General features: G+C 44.8%; 1 protein-coding gene and 1 long non-coding RNA gene across 2 annotated transcripts; one reads left to right on the forward strand and one right to left on the reverse strand.

Annotated features, from left to right (window-relative positions):
* Positions 1-4,895, forward strand: qrsl1 (glutaminyl-tRNA amidotransferase subunit QRSL1). Its single transcript, XM_026152744.1, has 11 exons — positions 1-108; positions 1,426-1,585; positions 1,662-1,760; positions 1,844-1,940; positions 2,792-2,953; positions 3,034-3,209; positions 3,377-3,489; positions 3,685-3,877; positions 3,953-4,070; positions 4,177-4,382; positions 4,614-4,895. Exons 1-11 carry the CDS (start codon positions 85-87, stop codon positions 4,808-4,810), a joined length of 1,545 nt encoding a protein of 514 aa, XP_026008529.1. The 5' UTR covers positions 1-84; the 3' UTR covers positions 4,811-4,895.
* Positions 4,896-12,891: 7,996 nt separating this feature from the next.
* Positions 12,892-14,419, reverse strand: LOC113012278 (uncharacterized). Its single transcript, XR_003270674.1, has 3 exons — positions 14,390-14,419; positions 13,801-14,011; positions 12,892-13,446 (listed from the first exon to the last, which is right to left on the reverse strand). It is a non-coding gene; the product is annotated as an uncharacterized LOC113012278 (long non-coding RNA).
* Between the last annotated feature and the right edge of the window lie 8,549 nt (positions 14,420-22,968).

Here is a 22,968-nt window from a genome sequence, read left to right on the forward strand (position 1 = left end):
AGCGTGTTAGAGGAAACAAACATGGCGGCTCGCAGAGGCCGTTCGCTGCAGGAAGGTTGTTTGTAAAGTGAAAGGTGCTCCGAGATGCTGAGCCGGACGATAAAGCAGGTCAGTGACGGCAGTGTCTGTGCCGCGCAGCGACTCACCAACACACGAAGTCTTCATCAGACAGACGACGAATCATCGTCATCAGACAGCACGCAGTGACGCGTTAGCAGCCACTAAAACGCGTACAGGTAGCATGAAGGCATAGCTGAGAATAGCGGCGGTTTCATATTGAGATATGCAACATGTTTATAACGAATGAAGCCCGTTTGTGCCGCTTTGTAATGACGTCTTTATTTCATGAGAAAGCTGCAGGAACAACAGAGAGGTGGTCAGCGAGCATCATGTTGATGGAGAAGCGCAGAGCACTGTGGATCACAGACAGCAGTGGGGGTCAGAGCACATTTGTGAAGTGAAGGCATGCTATGGTGTATGATTTGGAGACGATGGCAATGACAAAAAGACAGCTGAAGGTGTTTAGATGTTCTCTGGGAGTGAGCAGGATGGCGAAGATTAGATGCGAGTCCATCAGAGGGACTCAGAGTTAGAGGGGAGAGGCTGAGAGGGTTTGGACATCTGCCGAGGAGGAAGAGAGGATATCTTGGAGAAAGGAAGATGAAGATGGAGCTGCAGGCAGGAGGAAAAGCGGAAAACCTCAGACGATGATGGATGTCGTGAAGGACATTTTCAATTCAACTTTATTTGTACAGCAGAAAATCACAACAACAGTTGCCTCAAGCTGCTTTATACTGTAAGGTCGAGACCATACAGTTATACAGAGGAAACAGAAACCCCAACAGTCACATGACACCTGTGAGCAAGCGCTCACCTCCGGCATCTCCAAGCTTAGGGAGAGGCAGCCATCTGCTGTGACTGGTTGGGGTGAGACGCGCTGTGGAAGAGAGCCAGAGATTATTAATAACTCATGGTTAAATTCAGTGAGGTGTAAAAACACATGGTGAGTGAAAAAGCAGAAGAAGAGGAAACACTAACAGATTCTAATTTGTTCATGTAAATGGAGAGTCTGGAGTTCCACAGGGTTCAGTGCTGGGACCAATTCTGTTTACATTATACATGCTTCCCTTAGGCAGTATCATTAGAAGACATTCTCACTGCTATGCATCTTTCTCCTATATATCGACTGCAATATATAAGAAACACGGGAGTCTCCCAGTCCATCTGTCCCCCACAGAACAGCAGTCTGCTGTGTCTGCACTGTGTTCTGTCTGCTGTTGAATGTGCAGTCCTGCGTTGATTCTTTTTGCTGCTTCACTGTCACAGTTAAAAAAGCTTCGATGTAGTTTCTTTGTGATACTGTAATGTTATTAATAAAATGCACGAGTTTGATTCCAGCTCTGCTGTTTCATCGTCGTTCTTCAGGTGTCTTTAGCGCTGCGGGAGGGACGAATCTCTCCGACAGAGCTCTGCAGAAAATGCCTGAATCGCATCAGGAAAACACAGCACCTGAACGCTTACATCACGGTGACAGAGGAGCGTGCTCTGGAGCAGGCTCAGCAGGCAGAACGCAGACTGCAGCGAGGTGAGGACATCTCGAGTCGGGCTCGATTTGGTTCCGTGTGACTCGGGTGTCACTGCTTGATCTCTTCTACCTTCAGGTGTGCCCAAAGGTCCTCTGGATGGAATCCCGTTTGCTGTCAAGGATAATTTCTGCACGGAGAATATCAGGACCACATGTGCCTCCAGGATGCTTAAAGGTCTGTGTGAAGTGGGGTAATAAAAACAACTTGTTTTTCACTCCATTGCAGCCCAGTACTTATATATCCTGCTTTTCCTGCAGACTACACTCCTCCTTATAACGCCACAGTGGTCCAGAAACTCCTCGACCAGGGGGCAGTTTTAATGGGGAAGACCAACATGGATGAGTTTGCAATGGGGTAACTGAGTTTTTGCAGCATTTTTGATTAAAGTAGAAGAGATGTCAGGACTGAACATTTAAGTGTTGTTAAAATCTGCAACCAAATCCGTTCACACCTACATCAAGTGTTGCAGTCTAAGCGCAGAGTCAGACTAACAAACTGGTCGTCTGTGCGATGGATCGACCACAGTGTGAACAAACTGCAGCAGTTTAATGTTTCTGATGTAGAGGAACAGAAACCAGCACTGGGAGGTTAAACTGGATCTTTGATCTGGAGGAAATGTGACAAAGTGCATTCTGGGTAAACTTTGCAGGCTCATATCAGCATGTGAGATAAGTGGCTGCTCAGAACAAGTTAGAGCAGATGAAAGGTGACCTTTGTGCCTACATGTGATGCCTCCTGGCTCATTTTCTAGTCATTGTGGAGTTACATGTGGATCCTTCTGTCCTGTCGGTCTGTATTGTTGAGCTTTTTGCATCATCAGATTATGTAAAATGAGGGTTATGATGGGAAAAATCTTCATATCCAACACTAAACTACATACCAGGAAAATTACTGTTTGGGAATTGTCAGAGTCATGAAGCCTGAATGACTGCAAGGCGCCGTGCGTTGTCATGCATGTTGCCCCGCTGGTGTTGTTCAGGTTCTTTGGACATGATTCAAAATGTTCATCCCCGTTCCATCTAAGTTATACTTGCAAACTCCATCTTTGTGTAGCGCTGACTCACAGCATTCTCGTGTGAGGAGGAATCAAAATGTGGTTAAAAAGATAAATTCACTGAACAAACAAAGGTTACAAAAAAGATTTCTGTGAATTCTGCAGGTGAGCTGCAGTTTTTCTCATATGGATCCGTTTGTTTTCCTCGCAGTGCGGGCAGTACTGATGGTGCTTTCGGCGCCGTAAAGAACCCCTGGGGTTACGCCGCGCCCTACAGAGAGCGGACGAAGGCAGACCCAGACTCGGACTGGGTCGTCACTGGAGGCAGTTCAGGTGGAAGCGCCGCAGCTGTGGCCTCGCTCACCAGCTACCTGTGAGGAGACGCGTTCGGGCTCTCGTCTTCAGTAAGACTGTCAGGATCTCCATGTTTACATGTGATGCTCTTCTTGGCAGAGCTTTGGGTTCAGACACGGGCGGATCCACACGAAACCCCGGGTCATTGTGTGGCGTCGTGGCCCTGAAGCCCACGTATGGTCTGCTGTCCAGACACGGTCTCATCCCCCTCGTTAACTCCATGGACGTCCCGGGCATAATGACACGCAGCGTGAACGATGCGGCCGTCGTCTTAGGTGAGAATCCCCCAGGTGACCCTGGACATCAACACGCAGCAGCTCTATGATTAAGAATGTCTGAATAAGAATGTCTGCCGCTCTAAAGGAAACTGCAGCTGTCTCATTTCGCAGCACATCGGCCAAACGGCACGACTCACCTGGGATTATGTTGTCATGTCGTGCAGGTATCCTCCAAGGCCTCGACGTCAGAGATTCAACAACAGTTCCCGCCCCTTCATCACTAACAGAGCTTCCTGAAGACTTTGATGTTAAGAACATCTGTGTGGGCATCCCTAAGGTGACACTACAAACTACCTCAGCATTACACGCCAACATATTACTTTGCAGGAGTGAATATTGAGGTCAGCACTGAGATGAACCTTAACATGGAAGCTGCTGAGATGATTGCATTGATTGCAAAGGCAGGTAGATGAAAGTCGAGTATGAACAACATGTTGAGCTGTTGTTCCGTCTCTCCTGTGCTGCACGTCAGGAGTATCACGCCCCGGGCCTCTCCGAGGAGACTCTGGCCCAGTGGAGCAGCGTGGCCGACTTGTTTGAGGAAGCTGGAGCGCGGGTGGAGCGAGTGTCGCTCCCCCATACGCAGTACTCCATCGTGTGCTACCACGTCCTGTGCCACGCCGAGGTGGCGTCCAACATGGCCCGGTTTGACGGCCTGGAATACGGTAATGAATCGTGCTGTGGTGTGTGGGTTTGGCACTTCTTATAGCGGATGTGATGAAGTCTGACTCTGCCAGCAGGCCACCGCAGCCAGATGGACACCTCGACAGAGGTCATGTACGCCTCGAGCAGGCACGAGGGCTTCAACGACGTCGTCAGAGGGAGGATTCTGTCTGGGAACTACTTCCTGCTAAAACGGTGAGACTGAGCCGTCGTGTTTCCGAGCCATGGAGGGATCCTGTGATCCTCTCCATCTCTCGATCTTTTTCTAAAGAATAATTGTGTCCTTTTATTTTCCCCCTAGGAACTACCAGCACTACTTTGTGAAGGCTCAGAAAGTTCGCCGGCTCATTGCGAATGACTTCCAGCGCGTGTTCAGCTCTGGTGTCGATGTACTGCTGACGCCCACCACGCTGACGGATGCGGCTCGTTACCACGACTTCACTCAGGAAGATAACCGAACGCGCAGCGCACAGGAAGACGTCTTCACGCAGCCCGCCAACATGGCAGGTAGGCACTGAAGCTGCATGCAGAGGAAGTGTGGGAGGAGCATTTAAATATGTTGGGGATAAGCACACCATGCACACCTGTAACTGAGGAGCTTAAGAAGCTGCTTCTCGTTTCCCTCCTGCACATGAAGTGAAATGAAACTGGTGTTTTTGAGCCAAAGCGGCGTTCTCTGTTCACTCTGTGACTTAGAGCATCCAGCTTCTCTCAACTCTCTCTCTCTCTGCACACCAGGTCTCCCTGCTGTCTCTGTGCCGACGGCTTTGTCGAGACGGGGCCTTCCCATTGGCCTACAGCTCATAGCTCCCGCTCTCCAAGACCGAAAGCTGCTCAGCGTGGCCCAGTGGATCGAGCAGAGGGTTGGTTTCCCCTCGATCAGTGACTTTGAGGACTCGGGAATGACGAGACGGGAGCAGACGGGAGCTGCGTGAGGAGCTTGAAGCTTCTCCGTTACCTTGACTGTCTGTCACAGCTGACTTTATTTGTCGTGCTAATAAACACATGCATTTGTTCTAAGGTCTTTTTTTTACTCCTCAGCCTTTCAGGACATTCTTAGGATCCATAGGGACGCTCAGTTTAAACAGCTTGGATCTCGTATCTGTATGAGTGGCTGCCTAATATGGCCATGTCTGGTATCTCAAGCCCCTCCCACCTGCTCTTTATATCTTCTATAGCCAATCAGAGGAAAGTTGGCTAACAGCCACACGAGAGTAAAAATAGAGAAGCAATATCTAACTCCTAAGAAACAACGGTTGCCCAGCATGTTGCAAGTAGCTTTGGTGACCAAATGGTTACCCAGAGGCTGAGCGAGCAGTGCCGTGAGGCTTTGTTCACACAGCGATCGTCTCCACACAGATGTTGCCCAGTTTGGACCTTCTGCAGTCACTCTGAAGGTTTTCACATCATTTCCATCTAATTTATAAACGGGCAGATTCAAATATACTCACAACTCATTTGTGACGAGTCTCTTTGCCAAAGAGCACTCAAGCCAATTGGTCGCTAACTGGTTTCTTCTGGTTTCCTGTTTAACAGCTAGGTTGTAGAACCTCTGTGTCACGTTGCAGTCCTGGAGCAACTACATCACGAACCAGGCACAGCCTTCTCCCACGACCCTTTAGTCTGAAGGCAGAGAGACGTGACAAAAGCCAGAGATTAATCTTAACTAACACATAAACACAGAATGACGAGGAAAAGCTCAATGCATCATGGGAATCCTCCCGCAGCATAACTAAGGGAGGATTCAGGGTCACCTGGTCCAGCCCTAACTGTATGCTTCAGCAAAAAGGAAAGTTTTAAGCCTAATCTTAAAAGTAGAGATAGTGTCTGTCTCCCGAATCCAAACTGGAAGCTGGTTCCACAGAAGAGGGGCCTGAAAACTGAAGGCTCTCCCTCCCATTCTACTTTTAATTACTCTAGGAACAACAAGTAGGCCTGCAGAGCGAGAGCGAAGTGCTCTAATAGGGTGATATGGTACTACAAGGTCATTAAGATAAGATGGGGCCTGATTATTTAAGACCTTGTATGTGAGGAGCAGGATTTTGAATTCTGGATTTAACAGGAAGCCAATATAGGAGAAATCTGCTCTCTCTTTCTAGTCCCTGTCAGGACTCTTGCTGCAGCATTTTTATGGAGTTTTTTGGGACATCCTGATAATAATGATTCATAATAGTTCAGTGTAGCAGTGAGAGAAGTACGTGCAGGCTGTAAGTCTATCGCAGTGTCGTCATAATTCTGTGATGCCACAGATCTCAGACTGCTGTTGTCTCTGTGGCATCAAACAGAGGCTGGTCTTAAAGGGACAGGAGCCAACTACGTCAGTACAAACAGGAAGGAAATTAATAAACAAAGATTTCATAATCAGCCTAGTATGCATGCATGTACTGATCAATGCTCTTCGGGCTCTTTGTGCATCACAAATGACTGTCTCAGAATTACTTAGAGTTTGCACTCAAATGCTGGAATTAACCCAGAGTGAAATCTGTCCCGTCAGCCACTTAGTGCTGGGAGCTGGAGGAGCATCCCCCGTCTTCTTCACCTGATCCTGACCAGTTTTCCTGGAGTTCTTTGGTGATTGTTAGACATAATGAATCCAGACACTGTAATTCTATATCAGTGCACTTCTATTACATCCAGATCTGGTTGTTTTCTACCTTAGATGTGTGATGAGTTATGTTACTTTTAGTGTTTCTGAGAATAAGAAGAAGCAGTTTACACGTTTATCTCATGACACTGCAGCAGAAACACTGATAATATAATTCTCTATTGTCATGCCTATCTTTATCGTTGCCTTTATCGCAGCTATATGCAAATGTGTGTGCATGTGAAGTTTTTTGTGGGGAGATAAGCTCTTGTTATTGCCAAACTGGATGAATAAACCATAAAAACGCAACTTTTAAGTTTGGACAGTGGACTTCTTTTGCCTGCGTACAAAATATGATCTCAGTGCAGCAGGGGCTTGTTGACTTTTAATTGTGGGATGTTTGGTTTGTCAAACAAAAGAAATTGTCACTACAGATAGTATGAAGGTAAAAATGCGCCATTGTTTCTCACGTTGTCCCCTGCAGACGTGAGGATTTATTTGACCCCTCCCACCTGCCCGACTCTTTCCATCGCTCCTCATCTGATCCCGGTCTTCATTACAAAGTCGCCCACATGAGGAGGACGTGCAAGTGAAGAGCAGAGGAGTGGTTCCTGTTATGCTTGATAATAGCATGCAGGCGCCGGTCTGCAGCTGTCAGACTGAAAGCTGATGTGTAAAAGGCTTTGAAAGCTTTTTTTCACGCCACACAAACATTGTGTTTTCCTGGACTCGTGTCACATGTCAGGATGTAAACAACAGTCTGCTGCACTCTTCACAGCTCAGCCTCTGCTGTCACGAGCTGCTCGTTCTTCAGCTGAGAGCTTATTTCTGAATCCAAACATCACCGGGGTGCTTTAGTTTTATTGCTAACATGCTAACATGTCTGTGACCAGGCTGGATCATGAAGTCTCGTCTTTTTATTTTCTGATTCGTATAGTTGCCTCCTTTGGTCACTGTTAGAGTCAGAGACACTAAATCAGTCTTCCTCAGTAGGAACCACTTCAGACTTCAACTCTGTGCTGGTTTGGCCCAGGCTGTGTTTACCTCATCTAACCAGTGGTGATATCACAATGGTGACATCCATCTTTGACATACAGTCTGTCAAAGGTTCTTCTTGCCTGTGATTTGTCCATTAGATCTGATTCCACATTCATGTTTCCCTGTGGGTCCAAAGCTGCAGCTCTGAAGTGCTGGAGATCGATGTCACTCCATCATCGCACCAGTTTCCCAGCAGGACGCTCGCTTCACCCGACAGCTCTGAGGGGGAAGTGAAACGAAAAGCTGATGTTGTTCTCATGCGAAGGCCGTATCACTGAGAACACTTCCCATTAAGATGTCATCATCTGCTCCAAGACTTCACAGCATAACCTTAAATGTTTTCCTCTGTTAGTCCAGACTGAAATATCCCAACGTGTGTCGTCTTCATGAGTTTCAGAGACTGCAAGAAATCCTAACGGGTAGCACAGACACTTTCTGCATTATCAACATCCTTTATTTAATGCAGATTTTCAACATGTTTACAAGAGTACGACTGGAAATGGAAAAATCAAAAACAATCCTCACTTCAGCCACTGCAGTGTTAACACACTGTAAACGTGTTATTCACACTGTGACAAACTACAACAGAAACGAGGTGAGTGAGAGGAAAAGCTGACTTTTATGCAGAGTAAGCAGTGAAGATGTGAACAGAGTGCGTGGGCCTGCGAGGATGAAGCAGCCAGTCTCAAAATAATGCTGCGCGTTTCCTTTACCGTTTGAAACTGCTGCTGCTTTCTGCAGGTTTCCTCTTCCTCTGCAAAGATGTTCTGAAACATAACGGCCCCTAACTCCTGCTGTTCACCTGATGCTGGTGGATTTAAAAAATTTTTTAAAAAGATGATAAACTTGTCTTGAAGCTCGTGTTTCAGCTGGTATCTGTGTCTGTGTGATGAAGCCCTGCAGTCTATGGATGCAGCCGGGTATCCAAGCTAGCTGAGGACTCAACTGTCCAAAAACATCCAACACAGCATGAGCCAAACTATCAGTGCTTCAAAATGCAGAGGTTATACACCGACTGGAGATGTCAGGGTAACTAGCTCCATCTTTTACATACAGTCTATGGTTTAACCAGTGTTAATGCATCCCAACTCGCTGTCACTCAGCTGGTGTGTGCATACTGGGTTGAGCCCTGAGTTCTGTTATTTACCTGAAGGAGTCCTTAAAGCAAATGTGTGATGCACACATTAAGGTTTTGTGATTGTGTGAAAGAGAGGAAATGAAATGAGGATGTGTGAGAGGATGCATTTGCATGCATTAATGCTTAAACCTCTGGGAATCTGAGATCACTGTAGTAAGTCCCTGTAGTACAACAGGAATACTACAAACAACAAATGTTTCATCTCGAGCGGTGAAATCAATTAAAATCATACATGTTGGTTTCTGTTGTCTTTGTACCTTATCTTCCATTTTTCTACAGGATGTGGTGATGGGCTCAAATGAGCCTCCTTGTCATGGTGCTGCATGCCCAGTTGTTTCCAAGAGTACAGTATGTTTTTAATGATATGGTTCTACACATCATAAAATTATTAAAATCATCGTTCTGCCTCTGCTGAAGTGTGACGGAGGCGCCGTTTCTGTTCCTCAGTTTGAAGGAATCTGCATGCTCTTAACTAATGAGGCATGAGCTTAAAACCGCACATAACAGTCAATACGATCCTTTAAGGTGATAAACATTACACCGAGCCTAGCTTCCTTTGTGCTGTTGCTTTGCACTGTTGCACTGAGCAAATGGGGTTAAAATATGCTGAAGACGACTGAAAACGTCAATGAACATGCAAGACCAGAGCTCTGCTCTCTGCATTTAACCCTCCTCAGGTACAACGAGCGGAGGGCGGCTCCACAGAAGAACAAAGACTATATAAAAGACAAGAAAACATCATCACCCACTGGTTTCTGGGTTTTCATTTTAAACCTCCAACAACTGTGACCACGTTTGGATGGAGCGCTAAGTTATCTTTACTCCGAAACTGGAGTATAGTTAAGCAAACAGCATGCATAATAATAATAATAATAATAATAATAATAATAATAATAATAATAATAATAATAATAATAATAATAATAATAATAATTATTATTATTATTATTATTATTATTATTATTATTATTATTATTATCATTATTATTATTATTATTATTATTATGACACCTCATAAAAAAGCTTCCAACAGCACAAACAGTCCAGAGGTCCACTTCAGGTCAAGCCTAGCAGACAGCTAGCAACTACAGCTGCCTGTGTCACCAACCACCATCAGACAAAGAAGCCACGCCCCCAATAATGCAAACTTTAAGCTTCAATATAATTTAAAAAAGGTGAGTTATGAGTCATTCTCCACCTATACAGTTGTTATGAAGGGGGAATTTTTATAGAGACCAAAACCTGGTTTTATAGCAAGATTTCAATCGATTGTGGGGAAATAAAGTTAATCAGAGAGATCCAAGGGAAAAAAAACAACTAAGAAAAACAGGATTTACCAACCAGACACTGACAGAGTACAGATACTTTTAATGCACCGCCATCAGGTCAAGAGCAGGATGTAAGTCAGGGGAAGAGGAAACCAGCACGAGTCTCAAACATACACACAGTATTATTTCACTGAAGGTTACGTCATCCTCACAGTCACACACACACACTCACGTCTTCATCACTTAGCATGCACGGATGTCATCTTCTTCTCACTCAGCCTGTTTGTGTTGTCATTTGGCACTTTATCCACCGCAGCCAAGTGTGAAGAGCATGTGTACAGTATCGGCACAGACACGAATGTGGAATTAGATTTATGAGATAAAACTGGTTCAGAGTGCACGAAGCATGAAATAAGCAGGGCCTTCAAAACTCACTCGTTTTGTTACATTCAGCTGCTTATTAACACAAACGTCAAAACAGCCAATCACATGGCAGCATTCAGGCAAGGGGATATGGCAAAGAAGCCTTGCTGAAGGTCAAACAGAGCATCAGAATGAGGAACAAAGGGATCTGCTGGGATGTTTAGGCACCACGACCTCTGAAGTTCACAGAGTGAGACACTGCATGAGCAGCAGTTCTCCGTTGATGCCAGAGGTCAGAGGTCAGAATGACAGACTACTCTGAGTTGACAGGAAGGCAACAAGCTCAAATATCTACTCGGTATAACCACGGCCACAACAGGTGGAACCTTGGAGCAGATGGGTTGCAGCAGCAGAAGACCACACCAGGTGCTCCTCCTGTCGGCTAAGACCAGGAGCCCGAGGCAGATGGTTTAAAAGAGAAGTGAAAGAAGCCATCACCCAAAACTTGGCTGATTGGGACACACACCCGTTTTCACACCTTGGCTTTGTGATTAAGTAGAAGATCAACGGGGGTCCAAATCTGGGACTCTTCACTATTTGACCCAGGAACTGAAGAAGTCCAGATGATTTTCTCTCCAAGCTCTTTAGACCCTGCTCCGTAACCTGACCACTCAGCAGAAATGTGTCTACGTCTTAGAGACGGTCCCCAGATCATCCAGAAACACAAGCTGCTGCACCTGAAGAAAGTGGCTTTATGGAGGAAAGATCCTGACCTGAAGTGAGCTGTACGTCACGTGATCGGACGCGAATGCAAATCCAGTGAAGCGAACCTCCTATTGAATAAAAGAGGTCATATAGAAACTGAAAAAAGCATAGAAAAAATAACATTTAAAAAATAAAAACCCCAAAACAGACAATTACAGATACATCCTGCTCGTGTGCACGTTATAAATAAGTGAGGGGAAGAGGAGACCAGCACGAGTCTCAAACATACACAGTATTATTTCACTGGAGGTTACGTCATCCTCACAGGCACACACACACTCATCTCTTCATCACTTAGCATGCACGGATGTCATCCTCTCACTCAGCCTGTTTGTGTGTCGTTCGGCACTTTACTCACCGCAGCCAAGTGTGAAGAGCATGTGTACAGTATCGGCACTGCATACACTAAACTGAGGATTGGTTTCCATTTCCAGTCCGGCCCGCATTCAAAAAGGTCGCTGCGTCTGTGCACATGTTATTTTTTGGAAGTCACTGAGAGTCTCAAAGCATGATGAGATACTTGAGTCTGCACTAACAGAGCAAACCACTGCACTCTTCAGCCTTCACATGAGAACAACAGCAGCTTTTCCGAGCTCAGAGCTTCCAGGTGAAACCACAGCTATGGTGGAGGGACCTCCGTATCCAGCATGTCAGAGCTGTTATTGATGAGCAGCAGAGTCTGAGCTCGTGTTTTAGACCCAGACATGAATGTGGGATTAGATCTAACAGATACAATTGGTTCCGAGTGCACGAAACATGAAGCAACCAAGGCCTTCAAAGCCCATTCAGCCGCCCATCCTCACACAGGGGCGTCCTTTGAAGGCGGCAGGTGGAGGAGGAAGGGCATCAGTTCTTCACTCAGTCTCGGTCAATTACTTCTATTTGTCTTGACCTCACAGCCCTTTGTGTTCACAACATTGAGTCAGAGGGGTGATGTGGTTTCTGCTCGTCAACGGAAGGGAGAATTTTTCACGTGTTTCAGATTTTTTCAAACTTGTTTTCCCATCAAAGCAAACGAAAGTAGTTTATTTTTCATCTTATTTTCAATGGTGGAGGTTTTCTTCAACCAGCCCGTCTTCAAAAAGTAGTGACGTCACTACTTTTTGAAGACGGGCTGGTTTGTCTTTTTATTATTATTATTATTATTATTATTATTATTATTATTATTATTATATTTTTTTTTAAGACAAATGGGGGAAACGGGAAGTTATCATCTAACAGTATCCAGTGATCCGGCTGCATCCATGGACCGTATGGAAGAGCGCACAGAGCTGGAGCTCAGCCTGCTGGGACGGTCTGTTGGCACGGAGCTCTCACAGCAGCCAGATTATGTCAGATACAGTAAGTAAACGCGCTCCAGCAGCACAATCACGGCCCACGGGTTCCATTCAGCCGCTTGGATCAGCCAATTAAAAAAGAAAAAGAAACGTAAGCATGTGTGACGGTGCATGCAGAACTAGCGCAAAGAAATCCATGAAATTACAGCACAGAGGATTTAAAGACGTGGGGGGGGGGGGGGGGGGGTTGTTTCCCCACTTTATCTATTTATTCTTTTTAAATAAAAACATCCATGAATTGTAGCTTTTAAGGCAACGTCCGTTACAAGCTGATAACGTGCATGCAGAACTTCCGACAGAAACTCCGTTTAATGCTCATGTTTAACCTGTAAAAACAGGATTACACGTTTACCTTCACCTGGAACCAAATTTAGAGTCTGATACACCCCCGCACCTGATCCAGATGTGATGCTCTTGGCTCACGTTTGAGGCTTCTGCACATTTTTCCTCTTATACGTCATGAAATCCAGGAAATTACACAAAAACAAACAAAACCCCACCACAAATAAAACACTGGACTATATATTTTTTACAATTTAAAGTTTAATTTCACAGCATTCACATGTCAAACATCAGATTTGCATCATTCTGAAAGTACAGAACTCATTTACATACAGTCGTTGTCAGACACATGAATACACATGTTTTCCACAGGGTTCAATATTTCTGAATTATCATCGAGCATGTTCCGTTACTGGCGGGAGGATTGGTTGCGTTTCAGAGTTGATGAAGAGCAGGATGCGGAAAGGAGCAGGGCGCGGCCCGGGGCGCGACGGGGCCCGGGGCGCGTCGCGCTCGTTTCGCCCGCTCAACAGTAAATAGTTAAGCTCCCTACTTTATGTGATTTCCTTTTTCTGCCTTTTATTAAACACTAACGTTGTGTCCCCTGCCGGCTTCCGAATGTCCAGCGCGGATCAGATCATCCGGACCAGCCGTGCAGGAGAACCGTGGACAGAAGCAGCGGAGCGACGAGCAGCGTGAAGGCGGCGGGACTCCCGCTGGCGCTCGACGGTGCGGCTGTAGTCGAGTTCTGGGTGTTGGTGCCTCCGGTTCCGCTTTTACCTTGTGCCTCGGCCACCTGCAAAACATGAGATAACCACATGAGTTTAACGAATAGACACTGCACCAGGACACCGGAGTCACTCTCATCATCACCGCCTTCAGCTCAAATTGAATTATTCACGCACTTCACTCCAGGCTCCCCCCCCCCCACCCCCCACTTCAGGTTTTGAATCAAAGTCTGTCAGAGAATCTTTCGTCTCCATTTCTGCCAAACACTGAACTAAATTCTGAGCTGAAGCTGCAGACAGCTGCTGCTCTGGCAGTTGTGCATTTAATTATGCGCAAACAAGCTGCGTTACGCACGGCAGTTTGCGCCTCTTCTGTGAGGGAAAATGTGCAAAAAGATGCTTTAAACACGGGCTGAACTGACCTGGGAGGTAAGATTGAGAGCCAGCAGCAGGACTGCGACGAAAACGATGCTTAGCTTCTTCATGCTGATGTGATGGGAAACTGCTGCGCTCGATGGAGGAAAGGCAATTGAAACAGGAGGCGCGCAGTCGCACCTTTTATAGCCCCCACCCAACCGACACAGGAACCGCCTTCATCATGCTGCTTTCAGGCGCTTTCAGGCGGAGATAGAGCTGCTCAAGGAGCAGAAGACAGCATAATATAATGCTATATAATGTTTAATTAAAACAGTATTTTAAACACCCTGGGATCGTCTTTCACACCAAATCCCCCGAATAACTCAAGACAATTATGCAATGGTTCTCAGTTGTTTTTTGCTTTTCCCCGCCATTATAACTACATGTTTGTTCCGTGTGTTCTTTTGTTTGTTTGTCAAACAGCTTATTCTGCATTGTGAGCATCATCGTCTGTAGCCTGCTCCTGTTAGGTGACGGCTGTGTGCAAACAGGAATAGGACCCAAGGTGCAGACTCCGGAGACAGACGTGAACTCAAAAAGGCTTTAATGCTGAACGCAACATGACATAACTAGAAAAACTCAAAATAAACTTACACCGGTGGACAGGCAACACACACAGCAAAATAAACGGTAGATCGCGACACGGACACAGAGAAACACAGGGCTTAAATACACAGAGGGAGCAATCAGGGAATGAGTAACAGGAGGGAAACACAGCTGGGACAAATCAGAACTGACGAGACCAAAGAAGCGTAAACTGAACACACTGAGAAAAGACAGAGACCTTCAAAGTAAAACAGGAAACACATAACACAGACTGAACAAAGACACAGCCTCACATGTAGGCACTACAGAGGGAACAGAGACGTGGGACCAGGGCAGACACAAACACTGAGTGGACACGGGGATATAGGAACTAAGGATACACATAGACGCGAACTAGACAAGGGGATGCAGGTGATAGGGGAGACAGGGCAACTAAAGAAGACAGAGACATAAACCATGAGACAGAACTCAAAGAAACCAAAAAACTAGAAAATATAAATAATATCATACACTCAAAAACCCTGGGTCAACGACCCAGGCATCCTAACAGCTCCATTGTAAAGCGCTTTGAGTGCTCAGATGAGTAGAAAAGCGCTGTATAAGAACCAGTCTATTTACCATTATACACTGGTAAAAAAAAATAATAATAATAATAATTAAAGTAGCGTTCAAAGTTCATCAGATTTCAGTGGGGTATAAATCATGCTGAATACCTGCACTGATGTGCACTGGGTCATGTGTCAGGAGTGAAAGGATGCCAAGAAATTAAAGTAGCCTGCAGAGGGCACATACCTACAGACACCTGAAACTCAGAGTGAAAACACACGGAGGGACAATGTCAGTGGCCTCCGTCTGTAAAATCATTCCCGACTCGGAGGTTGTCTCACTTTTAGCCCTCTGGTGCACTTGTTGTTAATTTCATTAGCACCAAAGCAGCTTAAACTGATTAGCATCCTCCTCTGCTACTTGACAGCCCAGATCTATATCCTAGAAGTTTAACTTGATGCTCTGATCGGAAAATGCTTCTTTAATTTGATTGTATTACCCTTTAATAAGCAGGGATATAGGTTTTGAATTTTTCCTTTAATTTGTCATCTAAGGCTTCGATTTAACTAACGATAGATAAATGACGACCTCTAGTGGTCAGTCGCTGTCATTGCCGCTTCAGATTCTCCTACGACCCAGCGGGACTGTGTGCGTTTAAAGCTGGAGGGTGCTGAGGTGTCTCCGTGTATCACAGGGACCGCTCAGACCCAATGGTTTGGAGGTCAAGTTAGAGAGAAAAGGTCAAGATGGTTGGTATCATCATCATCATCATCATCACCATGGTTGAAAACCAGGAAGCTGACAGTCCAGTTTCCAAACATGTCAGAGTACTGGCTTCTGAAGTGTGTGAGCCGCCTGGAAGCATTTTAAACACTTTGATTTCTAGTTGTTATTACTAATAATTACTGGTAGTAGCCATTGTAGTATTATCCAGTTAAAATAAAGGTTACATAAATAACCTTTATTGTTATAATAGAAAAAAAACCGCATCTTTACGTTTAAATAAGGAAATACAGTCTTAGAGTATGTCTGATAGAGCCTTGTGGAACTCCAGATGCAGAAATTTAACTGAGAAATTCCTTTAAAAATCACATTTACACCAACTTAAAGCCAAACTCAACTCTTGCACAATATGACAGAAAGTGTCCTGTAGGTTTCACACTACATTTATTCTTTTACAAATGTCTTCAAGAGTTCAGCTAAGCACAGATCTCCACTTGTTTTCTACAACGCAGGGAAACAATATTCCACATTTTTATCCAGTCGCTCAGACTTATTTTGCACAAACATGTAAACCCGGTTGCTAATCTACTAATCAACACACTGAACATATTGTGTCATTTCCAGCAGACTGAGCTGTCATGTATTAGTGAACTTCATCAAAATTTCACAACCGAAAATTAAGAAACTTTGGCCACAAACATCTGAATGTACAGAAACACAAAAGCTTCAAAGAACCATTTTAAACAAGTACAGGAAGTACATTTTATTTAAACTCTCAAGTCTGTATCTGCACAGAGCCTTCGACATGCATGTTTGTACATTACAACCTTTTTTGTAAAAGAAATAACCAGAATAAATAAACGAATTAAACTTGTCATGTTTTTCTAAACTGGTTAAATAATTTAGTAGTAGTAAGTACGCCTGAGTATTTAGAGCAGTACAAACAAACGTTTGCTCGTGCCTGACTAGCAGCAAGCTCAGTCTAAAACAATCCACACTGTGTACTTTAGAGTTTTTGTTTAAAATGTCTGAACCGTCTCAGGTTCCAGTTTTTACAGGATGTAGTGACAGGCTGAACATGTTGCATCAGTGCAGCATGTTTAAAAAGGGAACTTTATGATCGTATAGACAACAAATTACTCATCATGGCTGAGGTGCTGCTTCTCTTTTTGTTCTTATTCTTGGTGAAATCTCTACATCATCTACTGTACAGCGTCGATATAATCCTTTATAACGTCGACTGAGCCGAGTCAGGCATCCTGCAAACCACCAGATTGCTAATTTTGCTGGCTAACCCCGTTTCTTCTTCAGAGCCATCACCATATATAAGGTCAAATACGAGTCCTGACAGTGCTGACCCTGTAACAGCTGGGATGGGCGCCAGCAACGCTGAATTAGACAAGGAAGGAAACGAATGGATGGAATTCCGAGTTTTTCGTGTAATCTAGTGGTAGGACACACCTGAGGGAAGAATCATGACACAGAGTGCATACTGTGTTCCCACTGCACCCCTTAGTGTCACCACTGTGGATCCTCTGCCATCATCTCATTGGATGCTCAGCATCAGAGATGATAGATAATCAGGTTGGCACAGTTTTTGGGTTATGTCTTTGTTGTACTGCAGCATGTTGAACAATAATTAAAAGCTACACTTTCACTGAGTGTAGGCCCTCCAGACCGGCCCATCACTCCAAAGTGGGTCGACCCACCGGGAAAACCCCCAGTATGTCAGATTGCATCCTCCTCTGCACAGTTTCCACTGGTGACCAACACCAGGTCTCTTTAACCCCGACTGATCCAGCACGGAGATGTTATTATTGATGATCCACGTTTGATGTGAATGCCCGACTGCCTCAGTTAAGGTCAGAGGTCATGATTCAACTGTTAAAAAAAATTAAAAAAGACTGTGGGAGAGTCCAAGAAAACCACTGCTGACCAAAAAGATCACAAAAGCTCATCTCACATCTGCTAACAAACATCTGGATGATACCCGAGACTTCAGTGAAATATTCTGTGGACTGATAGCAGAGGCTGAACCATTTCCTGTTAGATTTGCGTCAGACTCACAGCGTTTCATAAAGGGAACATACCAGCAGCAGGCAGACACTGTGGTGGTTTGGGATGCAGTGTGACTGAGGGAATTGTGCTCTCCACCAGGAAACCCTGAAGGAGGATGTCTGCCCATCAGCTCAGTCATTGTCCTGGTGTATATTCATTTCACACAGCACTGGCAGGTTTGAACAACTTTGTTTTAACAAAGAAAATCTGCATTAAAACAAAAACACCACGTTGTATTCACTGACTTTCTCCAACACTGTACATCATGTGGGTTTATTAGCAGGACTGATTTCTGAATGTTACGATACTGACTTTACCCACAGCCTCACAGTAACATCCTCGTACCCTTATCATCATATCTCCAGGTTTTTGAGGGAAATGCAACCTCAGATAAACACCATTTACAAAATGCAGAAGCACCATCTGAAACACTGAGTCTGCACCATCATCAGCTCAGAAAACCACTTTCAGCAGCAATAGCTTGAAGTACTGGTTTTCTGTGTTACTTTATAAGGCTCGCACATCATTCTGGAGGAAATTTTACTTCTGCTTTACATCATTGCTTCAGTCGAGGTCGGTGGTTTGGGCTAGTGCAACCCAGGCTTCAGCTGCCGCCAACACTTTAGTACACAGGAGCTCACGGCCCGCACCACTGCAAGGTGCCCACATCATCAGCTGTGCTGAGTTTGGTTTTTCTTGAAACACGCGCTCTGCATTACGGGCAAACGCCTCCACTGTGTGTGAAAGGACAGATTTCTTTCTCTTCTCAGTTTTTACAGAGAAGAGAAAGACTTTTTTTTAGAGAGAGGGGAAGTGCTGATTGGGCCGTATCATTAGCAAATTATCTTAAAAGTCTTTCTTTGGCTCGTGACTTCGTTTACTTCATCTTGGGTTTGATTATTTATTTTAATTAACTGCTAAACTAACTGTTGGTTATGTTACTTACCAGATGATTTTTTGAATATTTATTTCCCCCCATTGTATTGAACCGGTGTGATCAGCTACCATTTAAGTTTCCTTTATTTCCTGTGTGTTAGGCTGCTGTTATTCTGTCGAGCAGTCAGTTTGGAGGCTTGAGTTCAGGGGCTGCTGTTGTTAGTTTACTTTGGATATTTCTACATTTTGGGGTAAATAAAACCCACTTTTTCCCTAATCACCACTAACTCACACTCACACGGACCTTGAGGTGAATTTCCTGGGAGTTTTGAGAAAACTGTGAGCCTCTTGAACGTCTTCCACTCATGGATAATCTCTCACTGCAGAATGATGATCTTTGTTCTTATGAACAGACTGAGTGTTGGTCTCTAACATCACTACTGACGTTGTGTCAACACACCTAAATGTTGCAGATCTGCTAACTGGTCTGACAGAGGTGCTCACACCTGATGAGGATCAGTTAAGTGTGTGTTTGATTAGCAGCACCTGGCTCATAGTTACTCTCATAATGAAGCAGCAAGGCTGGACTTTGGCTTCATGTTTGTGAAATAATGGTGACACATCATGTAATATATTGTTCATTTGAAGCTGTATTTACTTAACTGATCAAACCTTTAAACCACCACATATTAAATAATCAGCATCGTCACATTTATCAAACTTCTCATACTGTTTTCAGCGCTGTGACTGAAACCTGCTTTATTTTTTCCAGTTCATCCTCATTGGGTCTTACTTTCACCTGTGATCTACACCTGTCCATTATTCCCCAGCCACACCCCTGCATCCTGTCACAGTGTACACACTCCGTGTAGCCTACTTTACTAGATAGTCTTCCTCAGTTTGTCAGTCTTTCCTACTGTTTCCAGTTTTCACTTCCTTTTCATCTGTTTGTGTTTGAGCTTGTTTACTGATTCTGACTTCAGCTCCTCGTATTTTCCCTCTTCTTCCTCTGCGTGTCTCCCTTTTGAGTTCTTTCCCTCCAATTTATCACAGATTCACTTTGCAAATATTATTTCATCTCTTGGATCTCTGAGCTCATACTGAAAATATAATATAAAGAAAGTTGGTATAATTTTACATTCCGCTCCACTTTTAAAAGTGATCCGTGCTTTTAACACATCCAGGCCGAGTTACTGCAGTTTTGTGTCAGATGGGCCAAAACGCTCCTGGCGATGCGTCTACATGTTAGAATTCACTTCATAGTTTTCATACTGGTACTTTCAGCAAGTCTGCAAAGGTTAAACAAGCTGAACGTAAAAAAGCGATTCAGCTTTTGTGATGAGGTTCAAATTAAAAATAAAAGTTTTTTCAAGTGGGATGTTTGACCATCACACCTCTACTGTACAACCAACGGTTCTATGCAACAGAATAAATGCAAGCAGCTGCGTAAATGTGCATAATTACACATCTAGAGCAGAGCAGGCTTTAAAATAGCTGCTTTTCGATTCTATCAGCCGCACGTTTATTTACAGTCACCCGAAACCAGATTAAGCTGAGCCTGATAATCCGCCTGTGCGGCTGACACGGACACCAAACCTGATTATCAGTGTTCTCAGTTCACCTGCTCAACCTCTTCCAGCATCTATACTTCACATACCGTGACGCTCCACGGGGGAAAAAACAACAGCTCAGTCACGTGTTCCTACAATTTACAGTTTTATTCTTTTTATAAAATTCGAGAAATCTGGTCTAAAGTACAAAACTCGTTCGTGTACAATCACTTGAAACGGATTGTCTTCTTCACGGGTGCGTAAAGACAGCCAATCGGGGCGGCGCGCGCTCCTTTCAAAACATTTCCCATCAACACTGAAAACGATTTCACTTCAAAGAAAAAATACATTGAATCTGGAATAAAACTAAAGATGCGTCTCCAGTCCACGCGTGACGGCTGTGCCGTGTCCGCTCGCTCAGGCGTGAAACAGAAGAGCCGCGAGCAGCAGCGGGGACAGCAGCAGCGTGGAGAGGGCGGGACCTCCGCAGCCACTCTTAGTGGGTTCACTGGTGGAGATGGAGGTGGAGCTGGTGGTGGAGGTGTTGGTGCTGGGGAGGGCGGTGCTGGCTGCCTCGGCCCTCTGAAACACACAAAAGCGAACTGCGATCACGGAGGGTCACGACAAACTCCTGATCCCGTGAAAACTTTAAACACCACGAGAGCGAAAATCTTCATTTTAATCATTTCATCAAAATTCCACAAAAACAGAATTTCCCCTCACGTTTACTTCTACCCTCAAATCTGGTGTAAGGAATCTTCCACTCGGGATTCTTTGCGCTCCCACGATAAATGTTACTCATTCCACATTTTAACACTGACTCATCAGGCCCGGGGGCACGAAAAACCCGCCGGTCTTTATTTCTGCCCAACGTTATTTCCACAGCTCTAAACTCGGAGTTTGTGGAAGTTTGGAGTTTCTCCTTCAGTCTCGGATGCTCCTCAACATAAGCCTTAAAGCTCCTTATGTCCGCATTTAATTAGGCGCAAACAAACTGCGTTTCCGCCGCATCTTTAAAAGAAAAGGTGCTGAAAGATTTAGTTTTTATTAAAAAGATGCAATGGTGAAACTGACCTGAGAGCTGAGACGGAGAGCCAGCAGCAGAACTGCGAGGGAAACGATGCTCAGCGTCTTCATGCTGGAGGTGATGGAGGCTCGTTTTCTCTGTCGGGTGGAGGAACAGTGAATGAACGGGAGGCGCAGGTCGGGCTTTTATAGGCTTTGAATTTACCGCTGATGTATATATGGTGACATCTAGCGGCCGCTCGCTGACTCACAGACGCTGCTCTGGAGTGTGTGTGTGTGTGTGTGTGTGTGTGTGTGTGTGTGTGTGTGTGTGTGTGTGTGTGTGTGTGTGTGTCTTTAACTCCATTCCAGCCACATGACTAGATGAGCACCGCACTATTCTCATTGTCATTGGCCTGTCAGTCAAAGCTGGAAAGGAATGACTTCTATTGACTTTATATTGATCATGTGTCATTGTTCTATTGAGGAAACGTTATTTTGACATCATTAACATGTCATCAGCTAAACAGCTGTAAAGACTGTGAACACACTGATTTCTGCTGGATGTTTTGGTGCACGACTCTGTGGGGACGTGTTTGCTGGGCAGCGAGCAGGAAACCCGTCCTCCAGCCTGCTGATTTAACCTCACAGTGCAACGGCCAGCTGGAGGTTACCTCACCAATGTGGATTGTTTACCTGCAAGCCAGTAAGACTCCCGTTACTAAAAAAAAAGTCGCCTGCAAGTCCCCAGCTTGTACACAATAACCTGCAGAAAGTGTTTTGTGAGATAAGGTGGGCCGTGCATACCTGCAGGCCGTGTCGACAGGAGTCCGAACTGTTAGAAGTGATTCAGGCTTTTAACTGGCTGAGAAGAATCGAGGTGGCTGGCGGGACATGTTTGTACCAAATTTCAGTCCATTGTGCAGAAATAAAGAAACCTCAGAGGTCATATAGAAGAAACACTAACAGGCTACTCAGCTCTGCATCATATTTAGAAAATTACAGAGTGAATTATGGAGGTTTTAATGCAGCACCATCAGGTGAACAGCGTGAGAGAAAGAGTAAACTAGCACCCGTCTCAAACAGTAAAGGAAATACGCAGTTTTATTTTGAGGAAGATTACATCATCCTCACAGACCCACACACCTCGCTCACGTCTTCATCACTTTGCATAAACGTCCTCTTCTCACTCGGCCCGTTTCTGTTGTAGTTTCTCTAACCAACATGTTTCCAATGTTAACAGGTCTGATGTGTAAGTCTGAATAAACTAAAGGTTGTTAATAATTCAGAAAGTATCTGTGCAGGGAGGGATCTCTGCCTCCAGCATGCCTGTGGAGCTATGAGCTGTTATTGATGAGCAGAGTGAGCTGGTGTGACTCACAGGGAGACTAGCAAACAGAGGCTGGATCCTTTGATTTTGGACAGTAGAGTCAGACTTCGGTGTAAACATGCGAGCACCAATCCATCCTGCTTTATACCAGCAGCACATGTTTGTCAAGGTGTGGGTAGATTTTCTTTAGACACTTCAGGCCCCTCAGAAAAAAACTGAGCCACGGTGCGTCCTGCTGGTAAAAGTGCACCTTCTAGAATACACTGTATATAAGATGGACACAGTCACGTCTCAGTCCCGAAGCAGTTTTACATTTATGTTAGCTGTAAATTTGAGTTCCAAATTAAAACCTTTCTGCATGTACACACAGAAACTTCTGAATCTGGAGGCTTAGACCTAAGTTCACCACATGTGAGGCAGCAGGTGTGCCCTGTGTTGACTAGCATTACCTAGCTCAGATTTTCTCGTCAGGGTTAGGGTGCCAATTTAAAATAGCTGAAACCAGATTAAGAGGCTGAAGGAGCCTGATAATCAGACCT

The sequence above is a fragment of the Astatotilapia calliptera genome, chromosome 19, assembly GCF_900246225.1.
Source record: "Astatotilapia calliptera chromosome 19, fAstCal1.2, whole genome shotgun sequence".
NCBI lineage: Eukaryota > Metazoa > Chordata > Actinopteri > Cichliformes > Cichlidae > Astatotilapia > Astatotilapia calliptera.